General features: G+C 66.9%; 3 protein-coding genes across 3 annotated transcripts; 1 reads left to right on the forward strand and 2 right to left on the reverse strand.

The window, feature by feature from the left end:
• The first annotated feature begins 91 nt into the window (after positions 1-91).
• On the forward strand, positions 92-4,710 carry CHLRE_01g023400v5 (uncharacterized protein). Its single transcript, XM_043058515.1, has 9 exons — positions 92-826; positions 1,229-1,314; positions 1,545-1,696; positions 1,882-2,037; positions 2,303-2,392; positions 2,629-2,754; positions 3,000-3,245; positions 3,408-3,548; positions 3,742-4,710. The coding sequence occupies exons 1-9, from the start codon at positions 375-377 to the stop codon at positions 3,952-3,954; spliced, it is 1,662 nt and encodes a 553-aa protein (XP_042928429.1). The 5' UTR covers positions 92-374; the 3' UTR covers positions 3,955-4,710.
• A 223-nt stretch (positions 4,711-4,933) lies between these two features.
• Positions 4,934-8,691, reverse strand: CHLRE_01g023450v5 (uncharacterized protein). Its single transcript, XM_001689927.3, has 2 exons — positions 8,597-8,691; positions 4,934-8,537 (listed from the first exon to the last, which is right to left on the reverse strand). Exons 1-2 carry the CDS (start codon positions 8,609-8,611, stop codon positions 5,634-5,636), a joined length of 2,919 nt encoding a protein of 972 aa, XP_001689979.2. The 5' UTR covers positions 8,612-8,691; the 3' UTR covers positions 4,934-5,633.
• Positions 8,692-8,745: 54 nt separating this feature from the next.
• CHLRE_01g023500v5 (uncharacterized protein) lies at positions 8,746-13,801 on the reverse strand. The gene has a single exon (XM_043058516.1). It carries the CDS (start codon positions 13,743-13,745, stop codon positions 9,558-9,560), a length of 4,188 nt encoding a protein of 1,395 aa, XP_042928430.1. The 5' UTR covers positions 13,746-13,801; the 3' UTR covers positions 8,746-9,557.
• Positions 13,802-13,844: the final 43 nt, after the last annotated feature.

Consider the following 13,844-nt stretch of genomic DNA (forward strand, 5'->3'; position numbering starts at 1 on the left):
GTCATGCGGTCGGGGAGGAGGTCCATCGCATCTACGGGGGCAAGTGTCACACCTAGCCCTCCGCCGCTATCTTCTGCATATCAAGTCATATCATAACACGCATAGCCCTGAGACCGTGAGCACGAGCCCTTTCAAGGAAAAAACAGTTGAATCGTCAGACCTACTCTATTCTTACTGTCTGACCAGCTTCCCAGAACGCTAGCTTAATATAGCTTGTCTCAACAGAGATCCAGCCGGTCGCAGAGGCCCTGTTGTAGAGCGCGGGGACAACTTCCACTAGCGCTCGCACGCTATGGACTTTCAGGGGCGCAAGGCCCCGGGGCAGACCTCCTAGTGCCTTGAGAGTAGTTGCTACCACCACCTAAGCCAGGAGAATGGACTCGGCCTTTGCAGTGGTGGAGGCGATGCAGGTCGCAGCTGCCGGCATGGAGGGAAGCCGGGACCTGGTGCACCAGGGCCGTGAGCTGCTATCGTCTGCCACGGGATTCAACTGGTTCCTTATCCTTGTGGCCGCGGTTGTGTCGGCCCTGGTGCTGGCCGGCTGCATATACCTGCTCGTGGAATACCAGCACCCTGAGGACCGGAACCAGGCATGGGTCCCCAAGATTGTGGTGGTGATCTCCATGACGCTAGCCATCTGGACGGTGCTCTTATTTCCCCTAGACGTGGCGAACACCCGAGCGTGCGCGCAAAGTATATCGCCCAGCGCGTGCACCTACACGCTGCCCATGCACCAGCTGTGGTACGCGTGCTTCATCTCCAACCTGGTGCTGGTGTTCCTCATCATCCCCTTCACGCTGTTCTTCTACGAGTCAGACAGCGACTAGTAAGTTTAAGGCTTGTCTCGGGCACGCAGGGAAGCGGGGTGATGCGCGTTGGAGTGGGGTGGCGGTGCCAAGCTGCAGGGCGGGGTGCGAGCCTCGCCTGGACGCGCGCTGGAAGGGCCCCCGAGAGGCTGGGCGTGGGAGCTATGCGCTCGCCAGCAGACCGCGTGCAGAGCGATGGGGTGGATGTCGGCTGCGAGCTGGTGGCACCTGCGCACATGGGGGTGGAGGCTTGTGGGGTGATCCGGCGATGTCACCGGAGGCCGGCCGCTCGACCCATGTTCCGCTCGGCTTAGTGGTTTAAAAAACGCGCATAGGGAGAGGGCCAATGCTGTGCATGACGGCGTGATAGCGTCTGCAAATTAACATGCGATGCCCTTGCGCCCTTCCCACCCCCCTCGCAGCACGTTCTGCCAGAAGGTGAAGGGCTCGCTGATGTGGACAATGGGCTTCCTCGTCTTCATCGTCCTCATCATCGTTATTATGTATCGTGAGTGTTGGGCCGCGAGGGTCTGGACAGCAGCAGCGGGTTTGACAGTGAACAGAACCGGGACTGGGACGTGCACAAGCACGGTATAGCGAGTGTGCGCCATGTTCCCCCGCCGATTGGTTCAACGTTAATCCCCCGCCGACTTCGCCGACTCCCGCGCTACGTACCGCCTGCGCGCGTTGCCCCAACACGGTGCCCCCGCCCCCGCCTCTGCGGCCCCCGGCCCGCAGTGCTCATCGGATACGTGGTGTACCCCACGCAACAGCTGACCAGCGGCGTGCGCAGCATGAACGTGCTCAAAAACTTGGCCAGCTTCAACAGCAGCGCCTGCATCAAGCCGCTCAAGAGCAACCAGACGGAGGCGTCGGTGCCGGACTACCAGGTGCGGACCGCGGGGTGGCGAGGGTGCGGGTGCGCGGAGTCTGGGGCACGGGGTTGGAGCGCCGCATTGCACTGGCAGCATGCGCAACCCGGCGCAGCAATCAGTGTGACTGGCTCGTCTAAAACAGTACGGCATATACTCCTGTCCGGCCGCTCCTGGTCCTGCTCCTGCTCCCGGCGCCGCAGTGCTCGGCGTTCTCCACCACCTTCCGCTCCAGCAGCTGGAAGCTGCGCGTGTCGCTGCCCGTGTACATCATAGCCATCCAGTCGGTGCTGGGCTGGCTGGTGTTCCTGGTGTTCGCGGGCGTGGGCCTGGTGGCGGGGCCCATAGACTGGCTGCAGGTGAGGGGCCGGGGCAGGGGCCGGGCAGGGGCCGGGCGGCGGTGGCGGCGGCAAGGGCGGCGGAGGCGGGGCCGGGCGGGGCCGGGCGGGGTGGGGGCGGGGGCGGGACCCGTGGGTGGAGCGAGTATGAGTGAGAAATGGGCAGGGCAAAAGGGAAGGAGGGATGGAGGGATGGAGGGAAGGGGGAAGATTGGTGGTGGAGGCCGCAGGTTCTCACTGTGCGTGCGGAAGCTAACTGTTTCATGTCTGCTACCACCACCGACAGGAGTTCCTTGGCCGTCCAAAGGCGGTGATCACCAAGTCGGAGTACATGCGGAGAGGGCAGATCATAGCGCAGCGAGCAAAACAAATCATGGTGAGCTGGGGGCGGGATGCCCCTGCTGTGCGCTTGCCGTCGTGCAGCGGCGCTGCCCCGAGCCTCGCCTGACCCACGACAGTGAAGTGCTGCGACACAATGCCCGTAGCCCACAGCCCCACCGCATAGTGCTAAGACCTGTATGCCCCAGCTACCTCGTGACCAGAACCACCGGTCCATGTGCTGCGCGCCTGCGCCCGTTCGCCCAACAAATCCCAATGCACCGCACGCCGCAGAACATGCTGACCATGATGCGGCGCGGCGAGCGCGACCGTCGGTGGCGCAGTAACTTCCAAAAGGTGCAGCGCGAGGTAGCCCTGTTGGAGGAGGACGAGTACCAGCTGGAGCGGGTGTTCCCACAGGTGCGGGCAGCGGGGCGGTGGCGGGTAGTGCGCATCCAGGGATGGCACTTGGTTCTTGGGGTGGGGGGTGCGGCGCTTGCGGTGCTCGCAAAAGGCGAACGGCTGGGAACGAAGCACCCGCCTGCGGCTTTCCCTGGTGGCTCCACACTCCGCGGCTGCACCACAGCGCTTCCTTTCCCAAATCCCTCCCGCCTCCCACGTCCCATCCTTTCTTCGCTCCCCTCTTCGCTCCCCGCACGCCGCAGGGCGAGGACGGCCAGGTCCGCTGGGTGCTGTTCATGCTGGGCTTCTACGTGCTGGCGGTCATGGCGGTGGTGGGCTTCTGCCTCACCTGCATGTGGATCGCGCAGATCATCGCCTACATGCTGCCGCCCGTGCCGCTCAGCCCGCTGCTCAACGAGATGTTCGTGGCGCTGGACGGCGTGTTCCCGCTGTTCGGCGTGCTGGCCTTCGCCATCTTCTGCCTCTACCTCATGATCGCGGCAATGAAGGTGGGGCGGCGGGGGCGGGGGCGGGAGAGAGGGGCGCTTGCGGGGAGCTGCTGTACGGTACAACGGCACGGCGCGCCGACCGCGGCCCGCTGTGCTTTGCGCGTTCTCATGTACACAGTGACGAATGCTTTGCCCCTGTGCTTTCTAACTTCACGCTCACAGGGCAACTTCATGCTGGGCCTCAACTTCCTGGTGATCAAGCTGTACCCCATGCGGCCGGGCGCCACCATGATGAGCTCCTTCCTGGTCAACACCGCGCTCATCCTGCTCATGGCGCCGGCCATCGTGCAGTTCTGCGCGCAGGTGCGGGGCCGCGCTAGAAGCGAGCGTACAGGATGGGGCCGGGGAAATGGGCAGGGGGCAGCAGGTGGAAGCGCGGGTTGCATAGCTGCCGGTCCGCAAGCGAACACCAGCTCGCTGAATACCGCACCGTGCCGTGCTTCGCTCACCCGTCGCCGTGCCCACGCTCCCCAACTCCGTGGCACCCACCCCTCAGGCGTTTGCTGTGTACGCGGACGGCACCTCCATCTTCGACGTGTTCGGCAACCAGGTCATGTACCTGATCGGCCTCAGGTACATCTACAACCTCAACATCTTCCTGTACGCGATGCTCGCCATCTGCCTACTCACCGCCATCTTCCTGGCCTTCCGCGGGAAGAAGGTGTGGAAGCGGCGCAACCCCATGGACGCATACGCCATGATCGACTAAGAGGCGCACGCGGTAATTAGCTAAGAGGCGGGCGGGTTTACCAAAGCGGCCTGCGGAAGAGTGCTGGGGGAAGAGTCAGACAGAGTTAGCGAATGCTTGAGAGGAGTAGAATGTGTTGGAGCGGGGAAGGTAGGGCGTGGGATGACGGGTGGGTCATTATGGTGCGGGTGCCGGGTGGGGAGGACATGCACCGACGTTGTTGCGGTTGCGGTTACCAAAAGCTGTGACGCTGAGGAGGGCTCGCCGCGCTGCCGTGAAGGACATCAGCGGGCCGGTGTCGATGCATTCTGTCGTGTGGTATGCCTGCGTGGTGTGCGTGTGTGTGTTACTGGTCGTGTGTGCGTGTTCACGTGTTTTCGCCCTAGCATAGGTGGTGAGCAACTCTCACTGACATTACGATAACCGTAGCATGTGACAAACGTTGCATGGTCTTCTGTGGAACACGTGAAGTATAGAAATGTGAGCGCCCTGTGACGGGAAACGACGGTGGGCACTTTAACCACCGGATGTGAGCTTTGGCAGTTGCGATGGCGAAGCGGCGAGCTGCATTGCGGCGCGGCTGGCTGGCTGGGAGTCGTGGGACGTGATCAACCCTCATACCTTTTAAGATAACGTAGAAAGCCGAGTGTATCAGTAGCCGGGGGCATGTACATACAATAGGGACACGAGCACGATGAGTATGTCACCCACGATTGACGTAACTGCTTAACGGCATGTGCCACACTGCCACGCGTCGCTTTGTAACCTTGGTCAAGGTGCCCCTCAACCGACCATGCTACGGGCAAGCGGGTCCCACTCCAGGAAAAAGCGTGTCCCCAGGGAGGCGCCCACGGGATGGCACCAAAACCCCTTGGTAGATTGTCCTTCAAGGAAGCCGCCACCGTCCGGGGGGTGCGTTTCCCCAGCCAAACCCGCACGCCGAGGAGGCCAGGAGACGTCGCCCCGAGAAAAATGCAGAGCGGGATACAGACTCCGCCACTTAATGTATATGTTACATGCAATCTGTTGGAGCAATAGCGCTTGATAGCAGGCTACAACGTGCTCGTCGAGGCTCAAGTCGCGAAATTGACCGAAGCCAACATCCTACATAGGCGTTGTTTTCGGGCCTTATCGATTGCCGTCAACACAGATATATGCATAGGTGTAGTTAGGCTACTGTCTGGCCTGGTATGGCGTGTCCTGGCATTTAGATGTAAGTTCGAGGTCGGCCCCGGCTCGATTCAATGCCCCCGGGTTACTCTAATGACCTTATGTGTGGTATAAGATGCTGTAGGAAAGGTATTGGGCTGGGGACACGACCGGCCCGTAGGGCCGTGCGCGAGTGGGACCCGCTTGGCTGGCCCGGACATCATTCCCCGCGCATACATGAATACCGTAGCGGGCGCCAACGTCAGACGGCGAGTGCCAACATCCAAACTGTCTCGATTGCTTGAATCTGCTGAATAACTTTCGTGCTTTGCAAACTCTCAAGCCGCTGCCAGCATTCTCAGTCCATAGCTAGTGCCACTCAATCACGCCACCCTTCTTGCTGGCCATAACATCCTTCTTGCCCTCCGCCAGCTCGCCCCGTACACACGGCAGCCCGGCCGCAGGAGCGAACCCTTGTCCTCGACACAAAAGCCGTCCAGGCAAATGCTTGAATCTGCTAAACTAGGTTCGTGCTTTGCAGCCGCGCGCCCTCATGCCTCTGCCAGCTGTCCCTGCACCACGCCGCCCTCCTTGACGGCCACACCGCCCTCCTTGTTGCCCACTGCCCTGCACACGCTGCTGCCCAGCGCCAGCGTCGACTTCGCGCCCTCAACACCGAACCCGCTCTTCTGGCAGCCCTGCGCCAGGCACTCGGACGCCGCCGCCGCGTCCAGCTTCCCGCCGTCGGCTGCCACGAAGCCGTCCGCAGCGCAGTCGACAGCGGCCACACGGGCGCCCGGCCGCAGCACCAGTTCGCCCTCGACCGCCAGGAAGCCCTCCTGCCTGCAACCCTCGGCCCGAGCATCCCATGGCCGCTCCACTCCCGCGCCAGCGCCGCCGGCTCCCGTCACAACCAAGGCCGTGCTCATGTCCTCGGCAGCTGCCGCCTCAGCCGGTGGCCCGATCTGCATGCGCGCCCCATCCTGCGCTACGAAGCCCTGCGCTGTGGACCCCCGGGCGACGCAGCCGGCCTGCAGCTGCATCGAAGCACCGGGCTTGGTCACCCAGAAGCCGTAACCGTCTACGACGGAGGTGAAGCCAGTCGCTTGCAGGACGCCACACCGCGCCAGGCAGCCTGCCCCCTCGCAGCGCTCCGAGCTGCAGCCGTCCAGCAGCTCCATTTCAGCGCTCTCGTACGCGGCAAAGCCATAAAACAGCACGTCCGACGCACGGCAGCCACCGCCCGTTCCACCAGCGCCGCCGTTGCTGCTGCCGGCGCCGCCAGCATTGCCGGCGCCGGTGCCCAGGACCGCAGCGGTGGCTGCTGCGGCTGCGGCAGATGCCACGTGACCGCACCGCATGCGGCTGCCTGTTTTTACGTCGAAGCCGTTACCGCAGCTCTGAGCTACGCAGCCGTAGGCGTCCGCCATGCCCCCGCGGCATGCCGCGAAGCCCTTCGTGCAGTCCTCAGCGCGCGTGCGCAGCGCAACCGCCTGACTGCCGGCACCGTCTGCGAAGACGCCGGTGCAGTCGAGCGGGTTGCGGCTGCCCGCCCACTCCCGCTGCAGCTCCAGCGAGTACGGGCCCGTGATGCTGCAATCTCTGACCAGCACACGCGCGCCCTCCGCCGCCACGACGCCGCTCTGGAAGTACTTGGTGCCGCCCCTCACCAGCGGCGGCCCAGACGCGGTTCTGCAGCTCCTGACGGGTCGGTTCGTCGGAGTGGCCGCAGCCGCGGCCTCGGCTCTCGCCACCACGAGCCGGCACTCGTCAACGACCACCCGCGTCTTGGCGCCCGTCGCCGTCACCACCCCGCGCGCCACCTGTTGCCATGACCCCTCGATGTTCTGCCACAGCACTGCCTTCATATCCAGGCGCTTCAGAGCGACGTGCCGGCAGCTATCCGCCTCGGCGCCCGCGCAGCTCTCCGCCTCGGCGCCCGCGCAGCTCTCCACCTCGACCGGCACGGGGAGCCCGCCGTTGCAAATGACCACGGACACGCCGCCCGGGATGCTGAGCGTGCGTTGCTCCAGATCCCGCGGGCCCTGTGCAAGCTCCGCGCCGCCGAGGTCGACGACGAAGGTGCGCAGCGGCTGCACCCCCGGCCCCCACCGCTTCGCCGCCCATTCCTGGAGCCGTTGCTGAAGCACCGACACCGTCTTCACCCGCGGGCAGTGAATCTGCAGCTCCGCCGGAGCTGGCGACAGAAGCAGCAGCGGCATCGGGGACTGCGCCGCCGCCGGTGGTGCGGCAGCTGCGGGCAGCACCAGGGCGCTGCCGCCGTGCTGAACCGACAGCTCCTGTCCGTCGCCGCTGCTGCCGCTGCCGCCAGCGCCCGCCACTTCACCGGCAGCAGTGCCGTGCGTATCTGCCGCTATTGCCTGTTGGTCCGCCGCGGGCGCAGGCGCCAGAGTGTTCGCCGCCGCACCGTGCAGCGGCGGGCCCGGAACCGCCAGCTGCAGTTGTGGGCTAGCAGCCAGCGGGCCACGCGGACTAGCCGCTGCCTCCTCCCGTGCCCCCGCCTGGCTCGGCACCGCAACCATAGCGGCCGCCTCTGCGCCTTCAGCGGCTGCTGCTGTTGCTGCTGCCGTGCCAGCTGCCGTCGCCATGTCCCCCTGCTGCTGCTGCGGCGGCGGCGGCGTACCCGCCTTGTCCTCGTCCCATCCCTGCTCCCGCCGCTCCTGCTTCACGACAACGGCGCCCTTCACCGGCAGCGGGCCGCCGCCGCCCGCGTGCGAGGTGCCGGCCGCCGCCGCCTCACCACCGCCGTCGCCTCCACCCCATGCGTCCTGCATCTGTTCGTCAAGCGCCGGCACGATGCGGCGCGGGCGGGGCTGCTTGAAAGTCCGCTGCCGTTTGCTGGGCGGCTCCCCCTGGCCGCGCGCTGCGGGTTGCGACCCCAGAGCACTGCCTCTGCCCAATCCGCGCAAGCCGCTTGTGCTTTTGGAATGCAGCCGGGGCTGTGGCCCGCTGTGGGCCACTGGCGGCAGTAGCGCAGGCTCTGGCGGCAGGCCCACAACGAGTAGAGCCGCAGCCGCAGCCGGAGCAGCAGCCACAGCCGCAGCCGCAGCCGGAGCCGCAGCGGGAGCCGGAGCCGCGGGTGCGGTATAGGCATGTGCGAGAGCTGCAGGCTGTGGCGGAGGAAGCAGGAAGGCCCTGTCTGGTTGTTGCGCCTGCTGCGGAGCCTGCTGCGGTGGCCCGGCCGGTAGCAGCGGCGCTTGCGCAGGTTGCCGGGCGTCGAGAACAGCCGCCACGCCCTCCGTTGCGCCTGCACGTTGCCCCTGCTGCGACCGCTGTTCAGCCACCGCAGCCCGGGCCTCCGCAGCCGCCGCTGCAGCCCTGGCCGCGGCAACCTCCCTGTCCGCGCGTGCCCGCGCTTCTTTCGCCTGCACCTCAGCCGCCAAACGAGCCTGCTTTTCAGTGTTCACTCGTGCTTCGGCTGCTGCTATTTGCGCCTGCGCCTCGGCGAGCTGAGCGTGCGCAGCTGTCAGCTGGATTTGCAGCTCCTTTTCGCGCCTTTCCTTCTCATCCGCCCGCCGATCAGCCTGGCGCCACTCGTCGCGAAGCAGTTCGATTCTCAGTTCAGCTGCCTTCAAGTTGTGCTCTAAGTTGTCGACTTCGTAAATTTGAAGCGCCATTTGCATATTTCTACTGCTCTCGCTTCCACCATTAAATACTCAACATTCTCGTTATGTTGTTTTGCACATCTTTTCGTTGCTCGCAAGACCGGGATCATGTCGGCACGAAAACACGCAGACGATCCGCCTGACCCGAGCGCCACCGCCAGTCCGCCACGGCGCCACTGTTGCCATTCACATAGTGTTGTTTAAAAATTCTTCCCGATTTGGCATAGCTTTGCGTCAGCGCCTCGCAAGACCGGGATCATGTCGGCACGAAAACACGCCCGACCCGAGCGCCACCGCCACGGCACTGTTGCCATTCGTCATTGGGAATCCTACCTCCTACGTGTCCTACTATCTGTCCTCACAATAGCTGCGGTGCCGTTACATACGTACATACACAAAGCACGCCCTCAATGAGCCCACGAAACCAACCGCCGCATTGAGGCACACATCATGGGTTCTGAAGGCCTCCCACCACTGACCACTGCACCAGCAAGCCCTGTGACAAGATGATGTCGAGCACCCACCTGCCCGTGTGGGTGCCCGTTCATACATATGGTATGGATATGGTACATTCGCGTTTCATTTGAGTAAGTACATCCTGCGGTGACAAGCTACTGGCTCTCTGACTCGCGCACCTCGCCAATACTGAAACATACATCTTCGCCCAAACCCCGCCTCGTCGCTTCATGTCAACTTCGTTCCACACGTCCCTTTGAATCATACCATTGCGCCGTAACGCTGTCCCTTAAGTACTACCAGTATGTGGAGCGTGCAAACCATGCAACGTGTCCCAAGGCATCTGCAACAGTCAACCAACGCACATCAAACAAAGTCGAGTCGGCACCTTTCTCAGCCCACCAGCGCTCCCTGCACCACGCCGCCCTTCTCAACGACCACACCGCCCTCCACATTGCCCACCGCCCTGCACACGCCGCTGCCCAGCGCCAGCTTAGAGCCCCGGTCCTCGACGCAAAACCCGCTCTTCTGGCAGCCCTGCGCCAGGCACTCGGACGCCGCCGTCGCGTCCAGCTTCCCGCCACTGGCTGCCACGAAGCCGTCCGCGGCGCAGTCGACAGCGGCCACACGGGCGCCCGGCCGCAGCATCAGTTCGCCACCAACCGCCAGGAATCCCTCGCCGTCACACCCGCCCTCTCCCGCCCCACAGCCGTCCACCAGGACGTCCCAGTCCTGGCCTCCCACTCCCGGCGCGCCTGCTGCAGCTGCCGCCGCCGCGGATCCAGGCCCTGCGCCGCCGCTGCCGCCACCGCCACCGCCACCGCCACCGCCACCGCCACCGCCGCCTTCCGAGTCCGTCGGCTCCGGCGACGCGGGCGGTGCCGGACCAATCCGTATCCGCGCCTTGTCCTGTGACACGACGCCACGTGCCTTTGCTCCCCGCACGACGCAACCGGCGCCCAACTCCATGACCGTTTTGTCGTCCACAGCGAAGAAGCCACTCTCGTCCTCGTGGGACGAAAAACCGCGTGCTCGCAGCGTTCCCTTCTTGCTGGCCATGACAGCCGAGTGCGCCGCGCCGCGCGACCAGCAGCCAGGGCGCAGCTCGACCAGTGAGCCCGCGTGCTGGACGTCAAAGCTGCTCTCCAGCATGTTGACCGCATAGCAGCCCGAGCCACGGGCATCCCCGGCGCCAGCACTCGCAGCGCCGCTGCCGCTGCCGCCGGCGCCACTGCCATCGCCTCTGCTGTTACTGCTGCCAAGCTGGAAGGCGGCAAGCGCGGTCTCGCCCGCTGCGCGGTCGTCGCAGTGCACTTGCCCGCGGCTCTCCGCGGCGAAGCCGTTGGCGCCGTCACGCGCGCCGCAGCCGTAGGCCTGCACGTGCGCGCCCTCGTACGCCTCGAAGCCCACCACACAGTCCGACACGGTCACGCCCACTGCCACCACCCGGCTGCCCTCGCCCTCCGCCGCCACGCCCATGGAGGCGAATGGCACCTTGTTGTCGATGCGCGGCGTGTCCCGCTGCAGCGCCACCGGGTGCGCGCCCGCCACGCTGCAGTCACGGAGTACGGCAGTGGCGCCGTATCGGGCCATGACGCCGTGCCGGCTGTACACCAACCCCGTATTCGGGTCCTTCGCCAGCGGAGGCTCCGCCGCCCCGAGATCGCCGCTGGTGCCGCCGCTGCTGCTGTCACCGCCAGTCCCTGCCGCGCCGGCAGCTCCGGTGGCAGCTGCAGCGGAGCCGACTCCGGCGGCGGCTCCGGCGCTTGCAGCGGCTCCAGCCGCCTTCATCTGCAAGGGGCAGCGGTCCAGAAATGCGAGCGTGCCTGCGCCCGACACCGTCACCAAGGCCTCCGCCACCGGTTGCCAGCAGCCGCCGGTACGCACCCACCGCCAGGGCACTGCCCGACAGGTCACGTCGACAAGCACCGCCAGCGGGCAGCGCTCCACCACCACGCAGGCAGGCAGCACGGCATTGCGGAGCGTCACCGGCACGCCGCACTCGATGCGCAGCGCGCCCGTACCCGGCAGCGGCTTCGGCCCTGGCGGCAGCTCCGCACCTCCAAAGTCGAGATCCAGCGCCCCGCCGCCACCGCCCGCCGCCACTGCTGCAAGGCGCTGCTGCAGCTCCCACAACGAGCCCGGCGGGGCGTCGGGAGGCCCATGCTGTGGCCCGGGCGCCGGGCCTGCTCTCGCACCCAGCAGCCGCTGCGGCCGCAGGCTGTTGAAAGCCCGCGACCGGCCCCCTGGCGTGCTGGGCTGAGCGCCGACGGCTGGCGCCGCAGCCGCAGCCGCAGCCGGAGCCGGAGCCGCAGCCGGAGCCGCAGCCGGAGCCGGAGCCGCAGCCGGAGCCGGAGCCGCAGCCGCAGCCGGAGCCGCAGCCGCCGCCGCCGCCGCCGCCGCAGCCGGAGCCGGAGCCGCAGCCGCAGCCGCAGCCGGAGCCGCAGCCGGAGCCACAGCCGCAGCCGGAGCCGCAGCCGCAGCGGGAGCCGGAGCCGGAGCCGCAGCCGCAGCCGGAGCCGGAGCCGCAGCCGGAGCCGCAGCCGGAGCCGCAGCCGGAGCCGCAGCCGGAGCCGCAGCCGGAGCCGGAGCCGCAGCCGCAGCCGGAGCCGCATCCGCCGCCGCAGCCGCAGCCGCAGCCGGAGCCGGAGCCGCAGCCGGAGCCGGAGCCGGAGCCGCAGCCGCAGCCGGAGCCGGAGCCGCAGCCGGAGCCGGAGCCGCAGCCGGAGCCGGAGCCGCAGCCGGAGCCGCAGCCGCAGCCGGAGCCGGAGCCGGAGCCGCATCCGCATCCGCATCCGCATCCGCAGCCGCAGCCGCAGCAGCAGCCGCAGCAGCAGCGGGAGCAGGAGCTTCAGTCGCCGCCACGCCAGCAGTGTCAGCAGTGTCAGCAGCTGCGCCTGCCGTCGCATCAGCATTGCTAGCTGGTCGCGCCTCATGCACCTGACCCGGCGTGACCGGCCCAACGCGCTGACGCTTGCTGGGCCGCTGCACGGCGTCGCTGTTGGAGCCCGCTGCCGCTGCTGCCGCCGCTGCTGCAGCCGGCTGCTGCTGCGGCTCGGCACGGTGCGAGGCCATGCCCCTGATGCCGCCGGCTCCGACTCCCGACCCGCTGCTTCGGCCGGTGGCGCACGCGGGCTGCTGCTGCTGCTGCTGCTGCTGCTGCTGCTGCTGCTGCTGCTGCTGCTGCTGCCAACGAGCGTCGTCTTCCGCATGCAGAGGCGGCGGCTCAACGTGCTGCAGCTGCGGCAACAGCGGCGGCCCCTGCTCTGGGAGGAAGTCCGGCTCGAGCACCAACGGCCCGGCAGCCGGCAGCAATGCGGGCGATGGCGCAGCATACCGCGGCGAGGGCGGTGAGTTGGCTGAAGCCGAGCCGGCTGCATCCACTGCCGCTGTCAGATCTTCCTCCAGGGGCGGCGGTGTCTGTCCCTGCTCTGGCGCCTCCTGCTGCGGCGGCTCTCCTTCCTGCGGCTGCTGCTGCAGCCCTTGCGGCGGCTGTTGCTGGGGGTGCTGTTGCTGCGTCTGCGGCTGTTGTGCCGCTTCAGTTGGCTGCCCTGACGGCGTCTGCAGCGCCTCCACCTCCCGCTGAAAAGCCGCCACGCGTGCTTTCAGCTCCTCTGCCTCAGCCAGCACACGCTTCACCAGCTCGCGCAGTTGCGCAATCTCCGCGTCTCGTGCAGTTGCCCCGCCTCCGCCTCCGCTTCCGCTTCCATCAGCCCCAAACTGCCTGTGGACATCTGCAGCCTCCTGCTTCACCTTTGCCGCCCGCGCCTCCGCCGCCGCCACGGCTGCCCTCGCAGATGAGACCTCCCGATCCGCCCGCGACTTGGACGCAGCCGCCCGGAGACCCGCGGCTGCAGCGCACTCATCCGCCGCCGCTGCCCGCGCCTCCGCTGCCGCCCGCGCCTCAGCTTCAGCGGCAGCACGGGTCTCCGCCTGCGCCGTCCGAGCGTCCGCCGCCGCTGCCCGCGCCTCCGCTGCCGCCCGTGCCTCAGCTTCTGCGGTAGCACGGGTCTCCGCCTGCGCCGTCCGAGCATCCGCCGCCGCTGCCCGCGCCTCCGCTGCCGCCCGCGCCTCAGCTTCAGCGGCAGTACGGGTCTCCGCCTGCGCCGTCCGAGCGTCCGCCGCCACTGCCCGCGCCTCCGCCGCTGCCCGTGCCTCAGCTTCTGCGGTAGCACGGGTCTCCGCCTGCGCCGTCCGAGCATCCGCCGCCGCTGCCCGCGCCTCCGCTGCCGCCCGTACCTCAGCTTCTGCGGTAGCACGGGTCTCCGCCTGCGCCGTCCGAGCATCCGCCGCCGCTGCCCGCGCCTCCGCTGCCGCCCGCGCCTCAGCTTCTGCGGTAGCACGGGTCTCCGCCTCTGCAGCCCGGGCCTCTGTGGCGACCTGGGCTCCAGGCGGGGCCGGTGCGGCCTGCGCTTCTGCCTGAGCAGCGCGGGCCTCTGCTGCCGTCGCCCTGCCCTCTGCCAGCTTCAACTGCTGTTTTGCTTCTTCAAGGCCCAATTGAGTTTCCCTGAGCAACTTGTATTGCTCATCATCCCGAGCCTCCATGAGCTTCAACCGCGCTTGCAAACGTTGCATATCCATGTTTACTATTGTAAGTTCATCCATCGTGCCTCGGGTCTGAGCTGTGAGCGTTTTGCTGAGGTCGCGGCGATGTCAGCTCGACCGTTGAACTTAGGTCGG

Source organism: Chlamydomonas reinhardtii, chromosome 1, assembly GCF_000002595.2.
Source record: "Chlamydomonas reinhardtii strain CC-503 cw92 mt+ chromosome 1, whole genome shotgun sequence".
NCBI lineage: Eukaryota > Viridiplantae > Chlorophyta > Chlorophyceae > Chlamydomonadales > Chlamydomonadaceae > Chlamydomonas > Chlamydomonas reinhardtii.

What these genes read in the sequence shown, in the direction of transcription:
- CHLRE_01g023400v5 (XM_043058515.1), top strand. Translation starts at nt 375, where the DNA reads ATGGACTCGGCCTTTGCAGTGGTGGAGGCGATGCAGGTCGCAGCTGCC. An exon ending in CATCATCGTTATTATGTATC is followed by an intron (nt 1,315 to 1,544) that starts GTGAGTGTTGGG and finishes CCCGGCCCGCAG; the next exon opens with TGCTCATCGGATACGTGGTG. An exon ending in AGCGAGCAAAACAAATCATG is followed by an intron (nt 2,393 to 2,628) that starts GTGAGCTGGGGG and finishes CGCACGCCGCAG; the next exon opens with AACATGCTGACCATGATGCG.
- CHLRE_01g023500v5 (XM_043058516.1), bottom strand. Translation starts at nt 13,745, where the DNA reads ATGGATATGCAACGTTTGCAAGCGCGGTTGAAGCTCATGGAGGCTCGG.